At 50.1% G+C, this 22,899-nt stretch overlaps 1 protein-coding gene across 1 annotated transcript; it reads left to right on the plus strand.

The window, feature by feature from the left end:
- The first annotated feature begins 12,744 nt into the window (after positions 1-12,744).
- On the plus strand, positions 12,745-20,915 carry LOC116873088 (putative serine protease 47). Its single transcript, XM_032866728.1, has 5 exons — positions 12,745-13,135; positions 13,987-14,149; positions 15,440-15,717; positions 17,113-17,279; positions 20,437-20,915. The coding sequence occupies exons 1-5, from the start codon at positions 12,943-12,945 to the stop codon at positions 20,749-20,751; spliced, it is 1,116 nt and encodes a 371-aa protein (XP_032722619.1). The 5' UTR covers positions 12,745-12,942; the 3' UTR covers positions 20,752-20,915.
- Positions 20,916-22,899: the final 1,984 nt, after the last annotated feature.

The following is a 22,899-nucleotide window of genomic DNA, read 5'->3' on the forward strand; positions in this document are numbered from 1 at the left end:
GAAGAGGTTACTGCCTATGTTCTCCTCTAGGATTCTGATGGATTCCTGTCTCACGTTGAGGTCTTTTATCCATTTTGAGTTTATCTTTGTTTACAGTATAAGAGAATGTTCGAGTTTCATTCTTCTACATATAGCTGTCCAATTTTCCCAGCACCATTTATTGAAGAGACTGTCTTTTTTCCACTGTATATTTTTTCCTGCTTTGTTGAGGATTATTTGACCATAGAGTTGTGGGTCCATATCTGGGCTCTCTACTCTGTTCCAGTAGTCTATGTGTCTGTTTTTATGCAAGTACCATGTTGTCTTGGTGATCACAGCTTTGTAGTAAAGCTTGAAATCAGGTAACGTGATGCCACCAGTTTTATTTTTGTTTTTCAACATTTCCTTAGCGATTTGGGGTCTCTTCTGATTCCACACAAATTTTAGGATTATTTGCTCCAGCTCTTTGAAAAATACCAGTGGAATTTTGATCGGAACGGCACTAAAGGTATAGATTGCTCTAGGCAGTATAGACATTTTAACAATTTTTATTCTTCCAATCCAAGAGCATGGAATGGTCTTCCATCTTTTTGTGTCTTCTTCAATTTCTTTCATGAATGTTCTGTAGTTTCTCGAGTATAGATCCTTTACCTCTTTGGTTAGGTTTATTCCCAGGTATCTTATGGTTCCTGGTGCTATAGTAAATGGAATCGATTCTCTAATTTCCCTTTCTGTAGCCAAGTGTGGGTATTATGGAGGGCACACATTGCATGGAGCACTGGGTATGGTGCAAAAACAATGAATTCTGTTACGCTGAAAAGAAATTAAAAAAAAAAAAGATAAACAGAAGGGGGAGGGAGCCTCCAGGATCCTGTATTGTTGGAGTGCAAAAGCCTTCTGCTTTTGAAATAAAAAAAGTTGAAAAAGAAAAACAAAGCTGGGGGCATCACATTGACTGATTTCAAGCTATATTACAAAACTGTGATCACCAAGATAGCATGGTACCAGCACAAAAACAGACACATAGACCAATGGAACAGAATAGAGAGCCAGATATGGACCCACAACTCTATGGTCAAATAATCTTCAACAAAGCAGGAAAAATTACCCAATGGAAAAAAGATAGTCTCTTCAATAAATGGTGGGAATAAATAATGGGAAAATTGGACAGCTATATACAGAAGAATGAAACTCAACCATTCTCTTACACCATATACAACGATAAACTCTAAATGGATGAAAGACCTCAATATGAGACAGGAATCCATCAAAATCCTAGAGGAGAACATAGGCAGTAACCTCTTCGACATTGGCCACTGTAACTTCTTTCAAAACATGTCTCCAAAGACAGGGGAAACAAAAGGGAAAATGAACTTCTGGGACTTCATCAAGATAAAAAGCTTCTGCACAACAAAGGAAATAATCAACAAAACAAAGAGGCAACCCACAGAATGGGAGAAGATATTTGCAAATGACACTATAGACAAAGAGCTGATAGCCAAGATCTATAAAGAACTCCTCAAACTCAACATCCAAAAAACAATCACATCAAAAAATGGGCAGAAGACATAAACAGACACTTCTCCAAAGAAGACATACAAATGGCCAACAGACACATGAAAAAATATTCAACATCATTAACCATCAGGGAAAGTCAAATCCAAATCACAGTGAGATACCACCTTATACCAGTTAGAATGGCAAAAATTAACACGGCAAGAAAGAAAAAATGTTGGAGAGGTTGTGGAGAAAGGGGAACCCTCCTACCCTCCTACCCTACCCTCCTACCAGCCATTTTGGAAAACAGTGTAAAGGTGTCTCAACAGTTAAAAAATAGAGCTATCATATGATGCAGCAATTGCACTACTGGGTATTTACCCCAAAGATACAGATGTAATGAAAAGATGTGCCACATGCCCAATGTTCATAGCAGCAGTGTCCACAACAGCCAGACTGGAAAGAGCCGAGATGCCCTTCAACAGATGAATGGATAAAAAAGATATGGTCCAAATATACAATGGAATATTACTCAGCTATTAAAAAGGATGAGTATCCAACTTTTGCATCAACATGGATGGAACTGGAAGATATTATGTTGAGTGAAATAAGTGAAGTGGAGAAAGTCAATTATCATATAGTTCCACTTATTTGTGGAACATAAGGAATAACATGGAGGACATTAGGAGAAGGAAGGGAAAAATGAAGGGGGGGTATCAGAGGCAGAGACAAACTGTGAGAGACTATAGACTCTGAGGAACACACTGAGGGTTTTAGAGGGGAGGGGGGTGGGGGGATGGGTTGGCCCAGTGGTGGGTGTTAAGGAAAGCTCGTATTGCATGGAGCACTGGGTGTTATGTGGAAACAATGAATCATGGAACACTACATCAAAAACTAATGATGATGTTGGGGCATGTGGGTGGCTCAGTGGGTTAAACCTCTGCCTTTGGCTCGGGTCATGATCCCAGGGTCCTGAGATTGAGCCCTGCATTGGGCTCTCTGCTCAGCGGGGAGCCTGCTTCCGCCCCCCTCCCGCCGCCTGCTCTCTGCCTACTTGTGATCTTGCTCTGCAAATAAATAAATAAATAAATAAAAACCTTAAAAAAATTAATGATGTACTGTGTGGTGACCAACACATCATACTACTACTACTACTACTAATAATAATAATCAGAAGAAGAAGAAGAGGAGGAGGAGGAGGAGAACAAGGATAAAGCTTTTACTGTGAGTTCAAAAACAAGGCAAGAATATCTTCTCTCATCCCATTTTCAACTTATTATTGTAGCTTCTAGTTAGTGTGGTTTAGGAAGATATGGAAATACAGACATATGGTCTGGAAAAGATGAAATATTCCTGTTATTACTTGCAGATGATATAACTGTCTACATATAGATTCTCAGGACTCTCTATGAGAAAACTCACAATAAATTATAATAGATTACTTTAGCAAAGCCTCAGAATAAAAGATTAGTGTAATATGCTGCTGATCATATTACCATAGACTAGCAACAAACAATTGGAAACCAAAATTAAAAACCTATACCATAGTTCCCTCCAAAATGAGATGTTTGGTATAAATCTTTTAAGAAATGTAGAGGACCCAGACAATGAAACTTGTAGAACTAATGAAAACGAGCAAGACTAAATAAGTGCAGAGAGGTATTGCTTTCATGGATTTGAAGAGTCATTGTAGGAAAATGTTAGTTCCTCTAAAATTGATTTATAGGCTTAAAATGCAATTCCTATCAGTTCCCAGTAGAACTTTTCTTTGGTTAAAATCAACAAACTTAACAAAGAAAGCCTAAACCCAGCAGGAGAAGAGAAATAATAAAGATCAGAGCAGAAATCAATGAAATAGAAACCAAAAAACCAATAGAACAAATCAACAAAACTAGGAGGTGGTTCTTTGGAAGAATTAATAAGATTGATAAACCCCTGGCCAGACTTATCAAAAAGAAAAGAGAAAAGAACCAAATAAACAAAATCATGAACAAAGGAGGAGAGATCACAACCAACACCAAAGAAATACAAACAATTATAAGAACATACTATAAACAACTCTATGCCAAAAAAATTGACAATCTGGAAGAAGTGGATGCATTCCTAGAGACATATAAACTACCCAACTGAGCCAGGAAGAAATAGAAAACCTGAACAGACCCATAACCAGTAAGGAGATTGAAACAGTCATCAAAAATCTCCAAACAAACAAAAGCCCAGGGCCAGACGGCTTCCCAGGGGAATTCTACCAAACATTTAAAGAAGAATTAATTCCTATTCTCCTGAAACTATTCAAAAAAATAGAAATGGAAGGAGAACTTCCAAACTCATTTTATGAGGCCAGCATCACCTTGATCCCAAAACGAGACAAGGATCCCATCAAAAAAGAGAATTACAGACCAATATCCTTAATGAACACAGATGAAAAATTCTCACCAAAATACGAGCTAATAGGATCCAACAGTACATTCAAAGGATTATTTACCACGACCAAGTGGGATTTATTCCAGGGATGCAAGGTTGGTTCAACATCCACAAATCAATCAATGTGATACAATACATTAATAAAAGAAAGAACAAGAACCATATGATACTCTCAATAGATGCTGAAAAAGCATTTGACAAAGTACAGCATCCCTTCCAGATCAAAACTCTTCAAAGTGTAGGGATAGAGGGCACATACCTCAATATTATCAAAGCCATCTATGAAAAACCCACTGCAAATATCATTCTCAATGGAGAAAAACTGAGAGCTTTTCCGCTAAGGTCAGGAACACGGCAGGGATGTCCATTATCACCACTGCTATTCAACATAATACTAGAAGTCCTAGCCTCAGCAATCAGACAACAAAAAGAAATTAAAGGCATGCAAATAGGCAAAGAAGAAGTCAAACTGTCACTCTTTGCAGATGATATGATACTATATGTGGAAAACCCAAATGACTCCACTCCAAATCTGCTAGAACTTATACAGGAATTCAGAAAAGTGTCAGGATATAAAATCAATGCACAGAAATCAGTTGCATTTCTTTACACCAACAACAAGTCACAAAAAAGAGAAATTAAGGAGTCAGTCCCATTTACTATTGAGCCCCAAATCATAAGATACCTAGGAATAAACCTAGCCAAAGAGACTAAGAATCTATACTTAGAAAACTATAAAGTACTCATGAAACAAATTGAGGAAGTCACAAGGAAATGGAAAAAAATGTTCCATGCTCCTGGATTGGAAGAACAAATATTGTGAAAATGTCTATGCTACCTAAAGAAATCTACACGTTTAATGCAATCCCTGTCAAAATCCCATCCATTTTTTTCAAAGAAATGGAACAAATAATCCTAAAATTTATACAGAACCAGAAAAGACCTCAAATAGCCAAAGGAATATTCAAAAAGAAAGCCAAAGTTGGTGGCATCACAATTCCGGACTTCAAAGCTCTATTACAAAGCTGTCATCATCAAGACAGTTTGGTACTGCCACAAAAACAGACACATAGATCAATGGAACAGAGTAGAGAGCCCAGAAATAGACCCTCAACTCTATGGTCAACTAATCTTCGACAAAGCAGGAAAGAATGTCCAGTGGAAAAAAGACAGCCTCTTCAACAAATGGTGTTGGGGAAATTGGACAGCCACATGCAGAAAAATGAAATTGGACCACTTCCTTACACCACACACGAAAATAGACTCAAAATGGATGAAGGACCTCAATGTGAGAAAGGAATCCATCAAAATCCTTGAGGAGAACACAGGCAGCAACCTCTTCGACCTCAGCTGCAGCAACTTCTTCCTAGGAACATCACCAAAGGCAAGGGAAGCAAGGGCAGAAATTAACTAGTGGGACTTCATCAAAATCAAAAGCTTTTGCACAGCAAAGGAAACAGTTAACAAAACCAAAAGACAACTGACAGAATGGGAGAAGATATTCGCAAATGACATATCAGATAAAGGGCTAGTATCCACATTCTATAAAGAGCTTAGCAAACTCAACACCCAAAGAACAAATAATCCAATCAAGAAATGGGCAGAGGACGTGAACAGACATTTCTGCAAAGAAGACATCCAGATGGCCAACAGACACATGAAAAAGTGCTCCACATCACTCGGCAGCGGGAAATACCAATCAAAACCACAATAAGATACCACCTCACACCAGTTAGAATGGCTAAAATGAACAAGTCAGGAAATGACAGATGCTGGCGAGGATGCAGAGAAAGGGGAACCCTCCTACATTATTGGTGGGAATGCCAGCTGGTACAACCACTCTGGAAAACAGCATGGAGGTTCCTCAAAAGGTTGAAAATAGAGCTACCTTACAACCCAGCAATGGCACTACTGAGTATTTACCCTAAAGATACAAATGTAGTGATCCGAAGGGGCACGTGCACCCGAATCTTTACAGCACCAATGTCCACAATAGCCAGACTATAGAAAGAACCTAGATGTCCATCAACAGATGAATGGATAAAGAAGATGTGGTGTATATACATACAATGGAATACTATGCAGCCGTCAAAAGAAATGAAATCTTGCCATTTGTGACGACGTGGATGGAACTAGAGGGTATTATGCTTAGTGAAATAAGTCAATTGGAGAAAGACAATTATATGATCTCCCTGATATGAGGAAGTGGAGATGCAACATGGGGGGTTTGGGACGTAAGAAAAGAATAAATGAAACGAGATGGGCTCGGGAGGGAGACAAACCATAAGAGACTCTTAATGTTACAAAACAAACTGAGGGTGGCCGGTGGGAGGGAGGTACAGAGAGGGTGGTGGGGTTATGGACATTAGGGAGGGTATGTGCTATGGTGAGTGCTGTGAAGTGTTTAAACCTGGCAATTCACAGACCTGTACCTCTGGGGCTAATAATACATTATATGTTTATTAAAATTTTTTTAAATTTAAAAAAAAGTTTTTTTAATAAACTATTAAAATTTCAAAAAAAACCCAAACTTATTCTTTATTATTATTATTATTTATTTGAGACACAGAAAGAGAGCACAAGCTGGAGGAGGATCAGAGGGAGAGGGAGAAGCAGAATTTCCCTGAGCAGGAGTCTGACACAGGGCTCGATCCCAGGACCCTGAGTTCATGAACTGAGCCAAAGGCAGCCGCTTCACCGACTGAGCCACCCAGGCGCCTCCAAACCTATTCTAAAACTTATATCAAAGTGCAAGGAAGGATGATCAGTGAAATTGTGGACTAGGACTGTCCAAGATCTTGTTTCCCCACAGAAATGTCAAAAGAGGGATGCCTGGGTGGCTCAGTGGGTTAAGCCTCTGCCTTCAGCTCAGGTCATGATCTCACGGTCCTGGAATCGAGTCCCGCATTGGGCTCTCTGCTCGGCAGGAAGCCTGCTTTCTCCTCTCTCTCTCTCTCTGCCTGCATCTCTGCCTGCTTGTGATCTCTGTCTGTCAAATAAATAAATAAAATCTTAAAAAAAAAAAAAAAGAAATGTCAAAAGAAACAAAACAACCTCCTCACCAGAAATTTCTGAACCAACTTTGTAGGAGCTCCGGAAAATAGTCAAAAGTTTCTAGTGACCAGCCCATGCCTGATCAAAGAAATAAGAAAATTTTGTGGTGTTGTTACTGGCCCTTATCCACTCCTCCCACCCCCCATGCCCCAGCATGGCCATGGTCTCAGTTTCTGGCCAGCATCAGCTTGGTTTCCTGGTTCCCCTCCTCCAGTGTGAGGGAGCAGAGCAGACCTCACTTAGAAATAATTGTGTGCCATCATTCTAACCTGTCTGAGGATTCCCAAAGGCCTGAGTCCAGAAACTCCTGTCTGTTTGTACAGCTCAGACACATGGGAAAATGACCAGGCACTGCCTATAAACTACAAGACCACTCTGAACCAACAGACACCCAACTTAGGAGATTCTGTACGGACATAAAACAGACCATTCCAAGCCCAGGAGATAAGCTGAGGGTGAGACTTGGGGAAATTAGGACTTTTGAAAGTAGCTTGTCTACAGGGGAACTTGGGAAGCCATGTGCAGGACAGGCAAGACTCACTCAGACAAGACCCTAGGCTTCCACCCCAGGCTGACCCCAGGCCAAGAAAGCCTAGCTCAGTGGGGCACAAGGACCCCAATACCAGAGCCAGCAGTACCTGGGCAGATGGCTCTTCCCTCTTATTAAGTGGAGATGGTGGCAGTGTCTCTAATTGCAGGAGACATGGACCATTGGGTCACAGGAGACTGAAAGGGAGTCACAGTGGTATCTAGGAGCACAGAGAAAACTTGGAAGTGGTCACAGGGGTATGGGGGGGGGCACCAGCAGCTTGTAAAAAGTCACAGTAGTTTCTGCGGGCACAGAGGGCATGGGAAGATCCCCAGGGATTTGGGGTCAATAGCAACCTACAAGCAAACAGTTGTGTCAAGGAACAGGGTCCTTGGAGAAGTTGCAGGACCCATGGAGCCCCAGATGTGTCAGGGTGGATGGGGGCTTGGAGGAGGCCCAGAAGCAATGAGGTGGTCAGCGATGGGCTCAGAGGAGTCCCCAACAGTATCAGGGGGATGGAGGTGTTCAAAGGAACCCCAGCACTGTCTGGAAGTGTTGTGACATGTATGGGCACACATGGGACATGGGAGGAATAGAGGCATGTGTGGGGCAGCAGAGAACTGGGAGAAATCACAGGAGATTCACCACCCAGGGTCTTCTGAGGCTGAAGTGCAGCTTTCTACAGGATTGCATTCTCATTGGGAGGCTCTGGGTAGAAAATCCACGCCCAAGCTTGTTCTTGCTTGCAGCACAATTCAGTTCCATGCAGCTGAAGGTCTGAGGTCCTGGTTTCCTCCTGGCATCGGGGAGGGCCACTCTCAGCTGCACGAGACCACCACATCCCTTGCCACATTGCCCCACCATATTCATGCCAGCAACAAGAAATCCTTCTCCTGCTCTGAACTCAGACGAGGATCACATCACTCACTTTCCTGGGTCCACTGTGCAGGTGGCAGATTGTGGGCCTTCTCAGCCTCCATAATCATGTGAGTCAATCCCTCATAACTGATCAATCTCTGTCTCTCTCTGTCTTTCTCTCCCCTGATTCCTTCCGATTCTCTGGAGGACCCCAACAAATTCAGTGGTCACTATGAAAGTCACTAAAAATATAGTTAGAGAATTAACAGGAATTAGATGGCACAATAAAAAATGTGGAGAAGAAAGAAGTAGACAAGTTAAGTGGGGAAAAGGTAAGAGACATGCAGAAAACAAGGAGAAAACTGGAAAATGTAGTTGCAGCCATATCAATAATCACCTAACTGGCAATAGTCAAACACTCCAATATAAACGTAGAGATTTATGGACCATAGTCGAAAAGCAGAGTCCTTATAAATATGGTCTCTAAAAGGAAGAAGGAAAGAAAGAAGAAATTAGAGTAACCCAACTTTGAATGGAATAAGTAGAACTTTTATTTTCAGAGGACACGACCCTCTATGTAGAAAATTCCAATGAACCCACCAAAACAAAATAAAAGAGACTAGAATTAATAAAGGTTGAAGATCCAAAGAAGCAACATTTCTTACAAAAGTCAATGGCACTTCTGTACATGAGCTATGGAAATATGAAAAGAAATTAACAAAATAATTTCATTCATAGTAGTATGGAAAATACTTAGATATAAATTTGACAAAGATGTACAAGATCTGTACACTGAAAACTATAAAATATTGCTGAGAAAAGTTAAAGATCTTAATCAAGAAAGATTTCTTTTCATGGATTGGGAGATTTCATATTATCAAGAAAGCAACTGTCAACTTCCCCTGTAAAATTTAATGCGGTCCCTGTGGAAATCCCAGCAAATTTTTTGGAGATATAAATTGACCAGCTAATCCTATAATATATATGGGAATGTTGAAGGCCTGAAATAGCCTAAATAGTTTGGAAAAATAACAAATCTGGAAACCTTGATCTACCTGGTTCAAAATTTGCAAGAACACATATAGCCTAGACAATGGAAGTGTGGCATGTAGGACAATGGCGCATTGAAATTACGTGCACAAGAAAGAAAATCTTACCTTTTATTATAAATTGATTTTCAAAAAAGCTCCCACTACAATTCAATGCAGGAAAGACTAATTTTTTTTTTTAACTGAGAAATGGTGCTGGGACAAATGGATGAGCCATAAGAAAATCCAAAAACTTAATAAACAGAAAAGCTTACATCACACTAACAACCATGAACTAAAAATCAACCTGAATGTAATTTTTCAAGGAAAACAGCAGAAGGCCTTCATGATCTCTTAGCTATGACACCAAAAGCATGATCTATAGAAAAACCAAACTTACTAAACATTAGCAAAATTAAAAACTTTTGTTCTTCAAAAGCCACTGTGGAAAGTATGAGAAGACAAGCCAGAGACTTGGAGAAAATACTCGTATATTGCATACCTGGTAAAGATCATAGATAACACCTCAGTAAAAAGACAAAACATTTTCTGAAATAAGCAAAAGATTTGAATGGGCATTTTTACTAAAGAAAATATGTGAGCAGCAATGAAACACATACAAACGCATTCGAACCCATTGGTCATTAGGGGAAAGCTGATTAAAACTATAGGAAGAGAGGGGCGCTTGGGTGGCTCAGTGGGTTAAAGCCTCTGCCTTCAGCTCCGGTCATGATCCCAGGGTCCTGGGATCGAGCCCTGCATTGGGCTCTTTGCTCAGTAGGGAGCCTGCTTCCTCCTCTCTCTCTGCCTGCCTCTCTGCCTACTTGTGATCTCTGTCAAATAAATAAATAAAATCTTTAAAAAAAAAAAGGAACGTTAAAACTATAGGAAGAGAGCACCTCACACCCTTAGGAGGACTATAATAAAAACACAACTAATGGCAAGCCCATGGAATATACTAGAAGTTTTCTACGTGGGAGCAGGAATGTGAAATGATGCAGACTCTTTGGAAAGCCATTTGTCAGCTTATACAACCTTGAAGATAAACTTACGTGTGACCCAGCACTTTCATTCCTTTCCAGGAATCTACCCAGGTAAAATGAAAACAGATGTCCACATGAAGACCAACGCGTGAATACTCACAGCAGCATTGTTTGTAATATCCCCAAACTGCAAACATGGGCGCCTGGGTGGCTTAGTCAGTTAAGCGTTGGACTCTTGATTTGGTCATGATCTCAGGGTCGTGAGATCAAGCTGGGTGTGGGGCCCTGTGCTGGGTGGGAATTCTGCTTGGGATTCTCTCTCCCTGTGCTTGCACGCACCTGCAGCTGGGCACTCTCACTCTCTTAAAAAAAAAAAAAATTGCAAACAGTCCAAATGTCATCAACTTGTAAATGGATCATCAGAACATGGTACCCCCATACCAGAGCAGAATACCAGTATACACCCCAGTATGCACGGACCTCCAAAACAATGTGCTAGTGTTGCCCGGCAGACCCGGGTCCGAACTCAGGTTTAGGGGCTCGCTTCTCGTAGGGCAGCGAGAAGGAGCTGGTAGGCGTGAGGCCAGCTCACCGCTGAGGCCCCGGGAGTGCTGTCACACTGAGTGAACAAATCAGACCTGAGAGACTACATAGTATGGGATTCGATTTATGTGAAGTGTCCGGAGAACACAACTGCAGAAGGACGTAAAGCAGATCAGGGGCTGTCTAGAGCCTTCGGTGGGAGCAGAGATAGCCGGCAATCTGATGATTGTTCCACCGTTCTCGAAGTTGACTGAAAATTGTTTAATTGTCCCTGGTATGAATTTTATGGTCTATGGGTTATATCCCCATAAAGCTGTTTGAAAGTGGACAGGAAATCTTGTAGCCATGTGACTTAGTGTTTCCATGGCTTCCATTCACCCCATGCAATCTTCAGTCTCTTACTGGCTCCTTCTTATTTGTCTCCTTTCTGTGTTTTGGTCTGTAATTTTGTTCTACATGTTTCTTTCAATGATTTTATCCACTCTTATGTCCTCAGCTGCCACCTTGAACTTTAAAGTGCTCTCTATCTCCAACCCCAAGATGCTTCCCCAAATTCTAAATTGGTACTTCCAAAAGTCTCTTGGACAAATCCAACTGCAAACTCCACAGAAATGTCAACCTTGATTCATTTAATATGGTCTTCAGGGCCCACCTCACCTTCACCCTCGACCTTAGACTCCCTTCGACAAGGTTCATGAATTATTCTTCCAGACTCCATATGAAATATAAATGTTTCCCAACACTAGTATGGTTTCACCAAAACCTAAGAGTGGATTTTTTTAATTTATTGAAGTACAAGTTCTTAACTACTAAGTAAAGCTGTGTGCTTCTGTTTTCATTAAATAACCATAGTGGCTATTAAACTGGTATTTCGGGGCACCTTTGTGGCTCGGTCATTGGGTGTCTGCCTTCAGATCAGATCAGGATCCCAAGGCGTGGGATCGGGCCCCCCATTGGGCTCCCAATGCCCCCCAGTGGGCTCCCCATTCAGTGGGAAGCCTGCTTCTCCCTCTCCATCTGCTTGTGCTCCCTCTATAGCTGTGTTTCTGTCAACTGAATAAATAAAATTGTTTAAAAATTTTTTAAATTAAAAAAATTAACTGGTATTTCAGGGGCACGTAGGTGGTTCAGTCTGTTAAGGGGCTGACTCTTGGTTTCAGCTCTGGTCATGATCCCAGGGTGGTGAGATTGAGTCTCACATCCGGCTCCTCACTGGGTGGGCAGCCTGTTTAATATTCTCTCTCCCTCTGCCCTGTTCCCTCCCCTGCTCACACAGTCTCTCTCTCTCTCTCTCTCCAAAACACAACAAAACATTGGTATTTCAGTGTATACTGTGTGCAACTCTAATTCCCTTATTCTCTCGTCCCTATCGGTGGTGAATAAGTTCCCTGTACACCCAAGGAAGTAAGTGTGAAATGAGGGGCTCTCACTCCAAATACAAACAAACTCAGGGTATTACATAGGAGCACACGATAGCAAGCTCATCTGACATTTGGATGTTCCCCTTCAACTACAGAGAAATCAATGACACACAAAGGATTAGGGGTCTTTATCCATCTCAGGAAATGTTTGCAATTAGATGGTTCAGAGTGACAGACTGTAATGTTTCCCTCTCATTTTCGAGATTACCAGTTAGACTGAGCATGTTCTCCTGCCTGTGGACCCTTCACATCCCCACTCCCACGAATCACCTTCTCACACAGTTCCCATCCGACTATGTGGAGTCTACTGTCTTTTCTCTTGAATTCAGAGGAGCACTTGACTGCCCTGAGTTTGGGTGATGCTGGGACCAGCTGGGCCGGGAGGTCAGGCCCTGGGGGTCAGGACCAGGTGTGGGGAGGAGTCTAGGCCTGGGTCAGAGCTGGGCAAGGGTGGGCAGGGCTGGGCTGGGGTCTGGGCAGGCTCAGGGCCCAGGGTTAGGAGGAGGTGGTGCTGGGACGTGTGAGGGGGCGTCAGGGTGGGGACAGGGGCAGGACCCGGGATCCGCACGGGGTCAGGGCGTAGGGTCAGGTCGGGTCGGGTCAGACTGGGGTCAGCAGCCCTGGGTATGGGTACAGAGGGACCAACACCCCGCGGCCGAGGCTGGCTGGCGGCCCTGCTCTGGCTCCTGTTCCCGCCCGCAGGCATGCGAGGGTCCTGGCCGGTGGCCTCCCGTGCCCTGGCCCCCGCTCCGGAAGAGGCCAATTCAGAGGAGCCGGGGCGGCCAGAGGGCGGAGCACAGCGGTTGGCGCCCGAAGCTGGTGCGTTGGGCTGAGGCGTGTGGGCGGAGGGGCTTCCGGGAGGGGCTGGGGCGGGGCGGTCGCCCCCTCTTCTCTCGGCCCCCTCTGACTGGCTGCCCTAGGCCATCCCCAAACCCCAACACAGGCGGGTAATAGGCCCCATTGCAGACCCTCTGGAACTGGGCAGGTGCCAGGCTTGGCCCTGGCATGCGGCTGGGCTGGGGAGGACTGCGGCTGGATGAGGGGCCCAAGAGACGGCTCCCAGCCCGCCAGGTGTGAATCCCGGGACCAGGGCTGTCTTCATTAGCCCACTTCCTCTTCTTCGAGAAACCAAGCGTCCTGAGTCAGGGCAGCGGCTTCCCCTGGGTCCTGCAGGACCAGACTCCTGCCTGTGACCCTCTCTCCCTGAGATGCTGGTATGGGGTGGAGGGACCACAGGAGCCCTCTGGACACATGATCTGGAGCAAGTCCCGTAGCGTGTGAGACCTGCAGCTCTCTGGTCTGCAGAGTTAAGTGAGGAAGTAGACTGTGCTAGTTGAAGGAAACGTCTGGGATGTGCCCTTTCGCCAGAAGGTGGGTTCAGGGACGCCTGTCTTCCCTGCAGATGCATCCGTGGCCCCCTGGTGCCCCTTGCCCTGCTCCAGCCGAACCCTGGGCCCTCCCTCGTTCCTCCAGGGTTCTGCCTGTGCTCTGCTCTGTGGTCCTCTGCAGCGGTCAGGAAGGTGGGGTCCAGCAGCCCCTGGATTTTGGACAGGCGCCTTGAGCCTTGGCTGTAGTTTTTATGTCTGTGAAAAGGAGGAGGGCCTCTGTGATCGCATCATTTGGGGTCACCACTGTCTCTATCATGGACAGGCTGGGGGGTGTCTCCACAGTGTGTGGGAGGCCCAAAGTGACGGGGAGGATCTACGGTGGCCGGGATGTGGCGGCTGGCCGGTGGCCGTGGCAGGCCAGCCTGCTGCACAAGCGCATGCACATCTGCGGAGCTGTCCTCATCGACCCCCTCTGGCTGCTTTCCGCTGCCCACTGCTTTCTCAAGTGAGTCCCCTTCCTGGGTGCCTGCAGACGGGCTGCAGGGCAGGGGATGCAAGGGAGAGGAGGAAAAGAGTGATGGGTGTCCAATGACAGCTCCTCTGGGCTTTACCCTTGAGCGGTGTGTAGCCTCCAAACACACGACATTCCTGCCTTTGACCCGTGTCCCTCCACCTGAATGTGCCCCCCTGCTCACCCCATTCTCGGCCCCAGTGCCTGTCCGCTGACACAAACATGCCCCCGGAGACTGGCAAGATCTGTCCTGGTGCCATGCAGTGTGGACAGACTCTTTGCCTCCTTGGCCAGGGCTTCTGCTCAGTGTCCCCAGACTCTGGGGCATCAGACTTACTGCTTCTGCAGAACTGCATGCCTGGGAGGAATCGCGGTTGCCGGCACCCGCCTGCCAGGCTGCCTGACCTTGATGTGGCTGCTTGAGAGGCTGGCTCCTCTGGCTTCCTGGGCCTGGCTCCATGCCCGGCTTCGGGACAGACGAGGAGGGGTCTCAAGGGAGTGGAGGGGATCACAGACCGGGGCAGGGAGCTGGGCTCAGGCACTGAGTAGCTTTAAGGGCCCAGGGTCCCATCACAACCGGCCCTGTGCCACACATGAGTCCCTCTGTGGCAAAGGGGTGTCTCCATGCTGGCAGGAGAGAAAGCCAATGTGCTGAGAAGGGAGGGGTCCGTGGACAGGGAAGGAGGTCAGGAGAGGTGCAGTGGCCCAGCTCGCATGGTGCTGGAGGGAAGGGTTTGGGCTGGGTGGGGAGGAGGTCGGGAGGGGTTAGGGGGGCGGTTTCCGGGTGGCGGGCCGTCCAGTCAGGAGGGTAGGACGTTTTGTCACTTCTGTTCAGGGGACAAGGCAAGGATCCATTTTCTGCACTCATTTGCTCATTTACCAGGTCTTTTGTGAATGCTTATGACAAGTGGACAAACAGCTGTGGGGCAGGAAGGTGTTCATAGGAGGAAGGGGCAGGAAAGGTGTGGGGCCGCAGCTGGGCCATGGGGAGCTTTGGGATGGGTCAGGCTAGAGGGAGGTTGGAGCCGGAGCTTCTCTGTGTAAAATGGAGGAGCTTGGTGTGAGGCCCCAGCAAGAAGCTTTGAGCACGAGGAGTCCCTGCTCCTCCAGGTGTAGTGGGGAACAGAAGTGCAGCTGGCCTCAGGAGAGCTGGGAAGAGGAGACCCAAGCGGCCTGGCCTCCCGCAGGCGCAGGCTCCGGAGGGAGGGGCGCTTAGACAAGTGGCAGGGAGAGAGACCTGGCCCGTGCTCAGAGCGGAGGGTAACCGCGAGCTCTTTCCGCCAGCAAATCCCATGCCCCCGCGGACTACCAGGTGCTGTTGGGAAGCACGCAGCTCTACCAGCACACCCAGCACACACGGGAGATGCCCCTGAGCCAGATTATCGTGCACCCAGACTTTGAGAAGCGTCACCCCTTTGGGAGCGACATAGCCATGCTGCAGCTGCACCTGCCCGTGAACCTCACCTCCTCCATCGCCCCTGCCTGCCTCCCGAGCCCTGGCATGCAGCTGTCCGGCAACTTGTCCTGCTGGATCACCGGCTGGGGGATGCTCAGCGAGGACAGTGAGGGGGTGTGGGGCTGGGTGAGGGCCACAGGGGAGGAGGGAAGCGTGCTGGGTCCGAGGGGGCCCGGGCAAGTGGCCATGGGACCTTGGGCCTTGGGCCTCATTTCTAGAGGATGGGACTATTTTAGTTCTAGTTCTGAAAAATGTGTGATTCTAAGTCCAAGGGACTGTCCAGCCTCCAGCATTCTCTCTCTCTCTCCCTCATGCTCACATGCACGTACACATGTGCACATGCACACACAAAGGCACACATGCACGCACGCACACGAAGGCGCATGCACACACGCACACACATGTACACACGAAGGCACACAGACTGGTTCTTCCTCCTTGAGGGCAGGGACCGTGTCTTACTTGTTCTAATATCCCAAGGGGGCCGCAGGGCCTGGCACTTGGTAGGCATTTCACCATCGCTCCAGACTGGTCTCCCAGCTCCCATCCCATGTGCCCTGCTTTAGTGGCAGCAGGGCCGTCTGCTCTCTTTAAAACATGAATCTCGCCACTTCCTGCTCAGCTCGCTGCAATGTCTTCCCATCTGTGCTTAGAACGAGCCCAAACTCCCCGCTTTGGGGGTCGGGCTTGCGTGTCACTGGCCCCCACTCTCCCTGCACGCCTCTCCCCTGCTACATCCCCCGTCCCAGCCACCAGCCTTCTTCCTGTTTGAGTGCACCAGTGCACCTGGCTTCTCCGCTTGGCCTCTCTGCCCACCGGCCCTGGCTGGCCGGAGTCACTTTGCCTTTATGCTACCACTTAGCCCCTCCTCTGCAGAGTCGTGTTGCTCACAGGAGTGGAAAGAGGTACCTCCTCCCATTCTGTTTCCTTCACACCATCTATTAGATCTATAACAGTCCCGTCCACTTACCTCACTCACCCGGTGTCCCCAACAACAATGCCCCTTGGGTCGGGGTGTCCACAGATGTCCAGCATGAGGACAGATGAATGGACGGGTGAGTGCTCGTGGCTGGAAGATGAGTGGCTGGTGGCCGGTGGGCAGATGCTGGAGGGATGAAGCCACACGTGAACGGGTGGGTGTGTGGACAGGTGGGTAGAAGGAGGGAGCACGGTGGGGCATGAGGTAGGAGGATGGAGGGATGGGAGGAAGGTCAATGACAGGCAAGTGGTCCATGTTTGCTAAGGGCCCATGAATGGCATGTGTTGGTGGGATTTGCCATCTGTCTTTGTGGACTAGGATGGGTATGAGGTGAAGGAAATGGAGGGGCCTGTGGGGAGTCTGGGAGATGGGAGAGGAGCCTGTGAGGGATGAATGGAAGGCTGCCGCCATGTTCCAGGCTCATCTGTGCTGAGCAGGCCCCGTGTTTTGGGGGCAGTGGTGGTGCGGCGTGGCTGGGCTTCCCCACAATGCACGCCCCTGGTCCCCTTCTTGTCCACACAGAGCACCTGCACTCGCCCTTCCATCTGCAGGAGGGTAAGGTGAACCTCGTGGAGAACGAGTTCTGTAACGTCTTATACAGACAGAGACTCAGCAACAGCAAGAGCCACTCCGTGCGAGAGGAGATGCTGTGCGCTGGGGACTTCTCAACGGGAAGGGCCATCTGCCAGGTAAGCGGGGCCGTTTCTCTTCTTCCTGCCTGCTTCCCTCCATGTCCCCAGGGGCCTGTGTTGCTTCTTGTCTGCGCGTGGACCCCCCCGGGCCTGTGTGTCTTTCCCTTCTAGTTTTTCCCTCTCACTTCGATGTCGCGCTGCCCGTCCTTTTCTTTCAGGAGCTCCTTGTGCTTTTGTGTGTTCTGGATGTGCTTCGGCTGCCGGGTGCGGGGCCCGGAAGGGTCTCTTTCCCCTCTGTGTGAGCCCCTCCTGCACGTGGGCCAGCAGGCCCAGCGAGGGAATGTGACCAGCCTCATGTAAGGCAGCTCGGCTGGACCACCCCGGCGTTCTGACTTCAAGCCCACCCTGCCTCCCAGCACGCTCCCCGGGCTCAGCCTCGAGAGCCAGCCAGCTTTGGGATGCCTGGCTCCTACAAGGAAAGATCCGGAAGGGGAGGAGAGGAAGGGAAGGAGGGAGGTCCCTGGAGCCAGACACACGACTCAGCCACTTGTCCCTGCCTGCCCAGGGGCCTTGGCATGAGTGGGATTCTGAGGCCTCCTTCATGGGGTTGTTGAAAGGCTGGTGTAGTGGGCTGAATACTGTTCCCCAAATTCATGTTTACTGGGAACTTTAGAATGCGACCGTACTGGGAACTATGTAGGGTCTTTGCAGCTGTGATTAGGTCTCGAGGTGAGACCGTTCTACATTCAGAGGGGCCCTAAATGCAATGACTGGTTTTGTTAAAAGGTGGAGGGAAAGGCGCCGAGACCCTTGACGTCAGAGTCTGCCTCTAGAACTGGCAGAGGCAAGTTTCTGTTGTTTTCTAAGACCCCTGGTTTGTGGTCATATGTGATGGTGGCTCTGGGAAACCCAGGAGGTGTGAGATGGGCCTGCCGGGGTTGGGGAGGCCTGACTTACAGCCACTCTCACTACGGCCTGGGCACCTGCTGGGCCAGGGGAGGGGCCTCAGCCGCCTGCCCTCCTGGTAGGAGGTAGACTTGCTCGCCTGGTTCTCAGGCCACAGCCAATAGTGGGGACCCTCTGGCCCAGCCTCCTCACAGGGCCAGCTGCACCCAGAGGGGACACACACTCAGACATCCCTTCTGACTCTTCCCTGCACCTGCCTTCTCCCGCGGAGGCCAGGCTGGTAGAACTTAGAGCCGGTGCCCTTTGTGGGCCTGGGGGCTGGACATTGTAGTGCCCTCCACCCCAGGCTGAGGACCCCTCTGAGCTGGACACCAGGGAGCCCCCAACCCGCCCACCCCCCCACCCCCCGGTAGCCTTCCCATCACTGCAGCCCGTCCATGAGATTCCATTGGCTGCGTCTGCCAGGCCACCTGCTCGGGCCCCCACCCTGGGGCTCTCTTCTCTCCCCCGAAGTGGTCCTCCCCATGCAGGGCGCTGGAAGCAGCTCTGGGCATTGGGTGCTGCAGGGTGACTCAGCGCTCAGATTGTGGGGTGGACGGACCCAGCTCCAGTCTCAAACTGTCATTTCTCGGTGCTGGGAGTCCAGCCGAGATTCCTAACCCATGAAGTGGGGCGCCTACAGCCTCCCCTTCACGAGGTTCCGGTAGAGAGTTTAGCGCCGCGCCTGGTCGGTAGGAACAAGGAACACAGGTTGGCCTTCACTCTCCTGCCCGGTCTGCCGCCCCGATCTGAGCGCTGTGTGTCCTTCTGAGCCTGTCTTAGCTTCGCCCTCTCGGATGTGGGCGCAGCTGCCTGGGCCCCGCCAGACACACACGCGCACGCCGCTTGTTCTGTCTCTGCGCGGTGCAAACCAAGGTGCGCTTGGCGGGGGCTCTGTCAGTGTCAGGTTTCCTCTGCCTTCTGAAAGCTCTGCAGGGGATGGGAGGCCGCAGGAGTCCAACCTGCCTCCTCCAGGCTGGCCCCGGGCCCAGCATGATATCTGCAGCTCACCTGCGAGGATAGCTGAGGCCTGGAGAGGACACAGGCTGTGGTGGGAGAGGAGGCCCAGCTGTGGCGGGCTCACCATGGGGAGAACCGGAGTCACTCCAGGTTGGGGTCCCCGGGAAGGCGAGGGGTCACCACTCTCCAAGGAGCCCCTGCCTGTGAGTCTGGGCCCACACTAGTGAGCCACCTCAAACTGGATGGCTGAAAAGACAGATAGTCAACATCTGGCGTTTCTGGGGGGTCCAAAGTCTAAAATGGTGGTGTGGGCGCTGCCAGCTCTGTCGGGAGGCTCGAGGGAAGAATTTCCTCTCCTTCCTCAGGTCCTGGGGCCACCTGCGCTTGTTGGCCCGTGGCCGCCTCTAACCGCAGAACTCATGGGTCTAGCCTTGGCTTTGGGGGCCCAGCTCTTCCTGTGACTCTGACCTCCTGCTGCCCTCTGTCTCGTGGGGACCCACCCAGACAACCCAGGGCAGTCTTCCTATCCCAAGACCCTCAACTCCACCACCACTGCAGAGCCCCGTGTAAGGTCCCGGGTTCCAGGGGTGAGGCTATCATTGGCCAGCCATACCTGTGCCCTTCTGTCTCCTCCAAACGACCTCGTCCCCAGCCCTGGGTCTCAGCCGGACATCTGACAACACCCAGGCTGTCGGTCGGCCTAGGAGCCCAGCAGTCTTCCTGTCCCCACACCCACCATGCATTGCCAGCCCCTCCTGGGGTTCCGGAGTCTCTCCAGTGGAGACGTGCGGCAGGAGTGCCCTCCTCCCCGGAAGACCCCCCGAGAGTACTGAGCCTCCCAACCCACGCCACCCAGGTGTGTCCCCACCATGCCACCAATGTGCCCTGCCAGTGTTTCAGGACTCCAGTAACTCCCAGCACCCCACCAGGTGACCCCTGCCAGGTGACCCCTGCCTGCTCCCCCAGCCCCCAGCAATGTGGGCTGCCTCCAGCAGTCCTGGGCTTGGGTGTTTTCTGGTCATGCTCGACCAAGAAGCGGGGAAAAATCCAAAGTCCTAAATGGATGAAAAGGAGGGGGGCCCCAGGGCATGGGGATGGATGGTAGCTGCAGTGGCTTGGGCCGACCTGCCTCCACTCACAGCCAGCCCTCCTGGGCCCTGTCCCTTGTCCCAGCCGCCAGCGGGGTGTGAACCTGAAGGGTCCACGGGGCGACGCTGGCCCAGACTTTCCCAGATTCACAAGTCCCACCTACCTCTGCTATTCTCAGACTCTGCTCCGTCACCCACACTGACTCCCCTCTCTCTCCTAGGGTGATTCCGGGGGTCCCCTCGTCTGTGACCTCCCCATGGCCTGGGTTCTGGTGGGACTGGCCAGCTGGGGCTTGGACTGCTGGCACCCTGTCTACCCCAGCGTCTTCACCAGGGTCAACTACTTCACCGACTGGATCAACAAGATCCGGAGGCTCACCCCTCTGCCTGATCCCACATCTGCTCCTCAGATCCGGGTTCCAGATCAGCCTCTGCAGGCCACAGGCTCCTCCAGCAGCGGCACAGCCCTCATACCTCCCCAGACTTGGCTCCTGCTGCTCTTTGCACTCAGGGACTCACGGCAGGCCCTGCGGTGACCCACCGAGCCCCTCTGTCCTGCTCTCTGCCTCCAGCCCCAGTCTGCTTGCTGGAACCTTCCACACCTCCCCTCCCCCAACCCCACTGGCTCTCAGTGGTCCCTCCAAGACTTTCCTGTCCATCAGCTTCCACCCCCAAGCCAAGCCTGAAAAACCAAAACAGAAACAAAGACTCGTCCTGCTCCTGTCTTGGGACCCCACTGCCCCTCCTGCTTCTCGGCATTTGCCCATCCCTTGACATCAGGCATCTGGCCCCTGGGACAACAGTCCAGGGTGGAGGGGAGTGGTGGTGGTGGAGGGAGAGGGCAGGGCTGCCAGTTGGGAAGAGGGCAGACTTCACTCCTGCCTCGGGGAGCACTGGGGAGCACGTGCGCCTTCAGAGGAAGTGTGCGAGGCAGCTCAGGCTGCATAACAAACACTAGAGCTGGGGGGTGGGGGCTCAAACAGCAGGAATTTATCACCTCCCAGACCTGGAGGCAGGAAGTCCGGCGGAGGTCCAAGCGTGGGCAGGGCTGGTTTCTCCTGAGGCCTCTCTCCTGGTAGACACCATCTTCCCTGTGTCCTCACATGGTCGTCCCTCCGTGTATCTATGTCCTGATTGCCTTATAGGGACACCAGTCCTATGAGATTAGGGCCACCCCAGTGACCTCGTTTACCTTTAGTCACCTCTGTAAAGAATTTATCTCCAAATACAGCCACATTCTGAGGTGCTGGGAGTTAGGGCACCAATATAAGAATTTTAGAAAACACAATTCAGCCCACAAGCAGAAGACAGACATTCCACTAGATATCTACAGTGTGGGGAAGCAAGAATCTCCCCCAAAGTAGAGAAACAGCAACCCAGGGGTTTGGAGGAGGGAGGACCGACTCCCATTGCAGGTGGTGGGAAACTCTAGACTGCTGGGTGGTTGAGTTGGACTGTGGTGCATGACCAGGCCATGAGGAAGGGGGTTCTGGCCTGCAGTAGGAAGGGTGCTCGGGCACGGAGAGTCTGGGAGAGTGAGTCAGGTGCAGAGGAGGCCAGATGCCAGGCTGAGAGCCAAGGTTCAGGCTGGTGGTCCTCAGACCTCTGTTCCTACAGTGGACTCCCAACACCTTCCTCACCTGCCCCTGTGGCTCCACTGTCCCCAGCTGGAAGGGACCCAACTATGTGTCAAACTCTTCCCTGCTTCCCAAGGCCACAAGCCAACCTGCTTGGGGTGTCCACATGCCTTCAGCAGGTGGATCCTGATGTCACCTTTCCTGCTTAGCTGACCCAGGACCTAGTGGCCAGGTGATAAGCCTTGAAACAATGTTCTAGAGTGTCCTTCCTGGCCGTCTGCCTGACAAAGGCCCTGGTACAGCCAGCAGAGCCCCCTCCTCCCAATGCACCCACCCCAGCCCTCACACCCACAATAAGGTGGGAAATCTCCTATTCAGTGCACAGATCAAGTGCCAGTCAGAGAGTTCCATGCAAATTCTCCACAATTTTGGCATTGTTTAAATATCTTGGATCCTTGGTGACAGATGGGCAAAAATGGACTCAATGCCCGTTAACACTGGGATCTCACTGGTGCAGGTTCCGCCTTCCAAGATGGTCTTGGGAGGCCCCGGGAACGTGTCTTCCCAGGGCCCATGCTTGCGTGGCCTTTGCTGGCAGACCCTGCCCTGGCCGTCCCTCTGGCCAGAGCCCCACCAGTGAGGTACCCAATGCGTGGCTGTGTACCTGCCACCAGCTCAGCTGTCTCTGGAGGGGAGAGGTGAGCACTCTCTCCCTCGGTGGAAATTCAGTTCTGGGTCCCAGGCAGGAGACCTCAGGCCCCCAGATGTCCGTGAGTGCTGAGATGGCATGCCGTTCTCACACTCTCACGGGCTCGGGGCAGCGTGGGCAGTTCAGCTGGAGCCTTAGTGTCTCCACAGGTCCTATCCCTCTCTTCTGCCACCTGTGGCAGCTGCAGCGGGCTGTGCTCTGGAGTTAGGTGCTTCCCTGCCCCTCCTGGATCTTCTCGGACCTCTACCAGAGGCATCCCACACATGCCTCACTCCCACGACAGAGCAACCAACTTTCCCCGACACCTGCAGCCAGCTTCGTGCTCAGGACTATTATCCCGCTTCAGTTTCCTATTAAAGATGAAACCAAGTCTCACAGGGGTCTGTAGGGTTTCAGAG

The sequence above is a fragment of the Lontra canadensis genome, unplaced genomic scaffold (assembly GCF_010015895.1).
Source record: "Lontra canadensis isolate GAN:19392208 unplaced genomic scaffold, GSC_riverotter_1.0 scaffold31, whole genome shotgun sequence".
Classification (NCBI taxonomy): Eukaryota; Metazoa; Chordata; class Mammalia; order Carnivora; family Mustelidae; genus Lontra; species Lontra canadensis.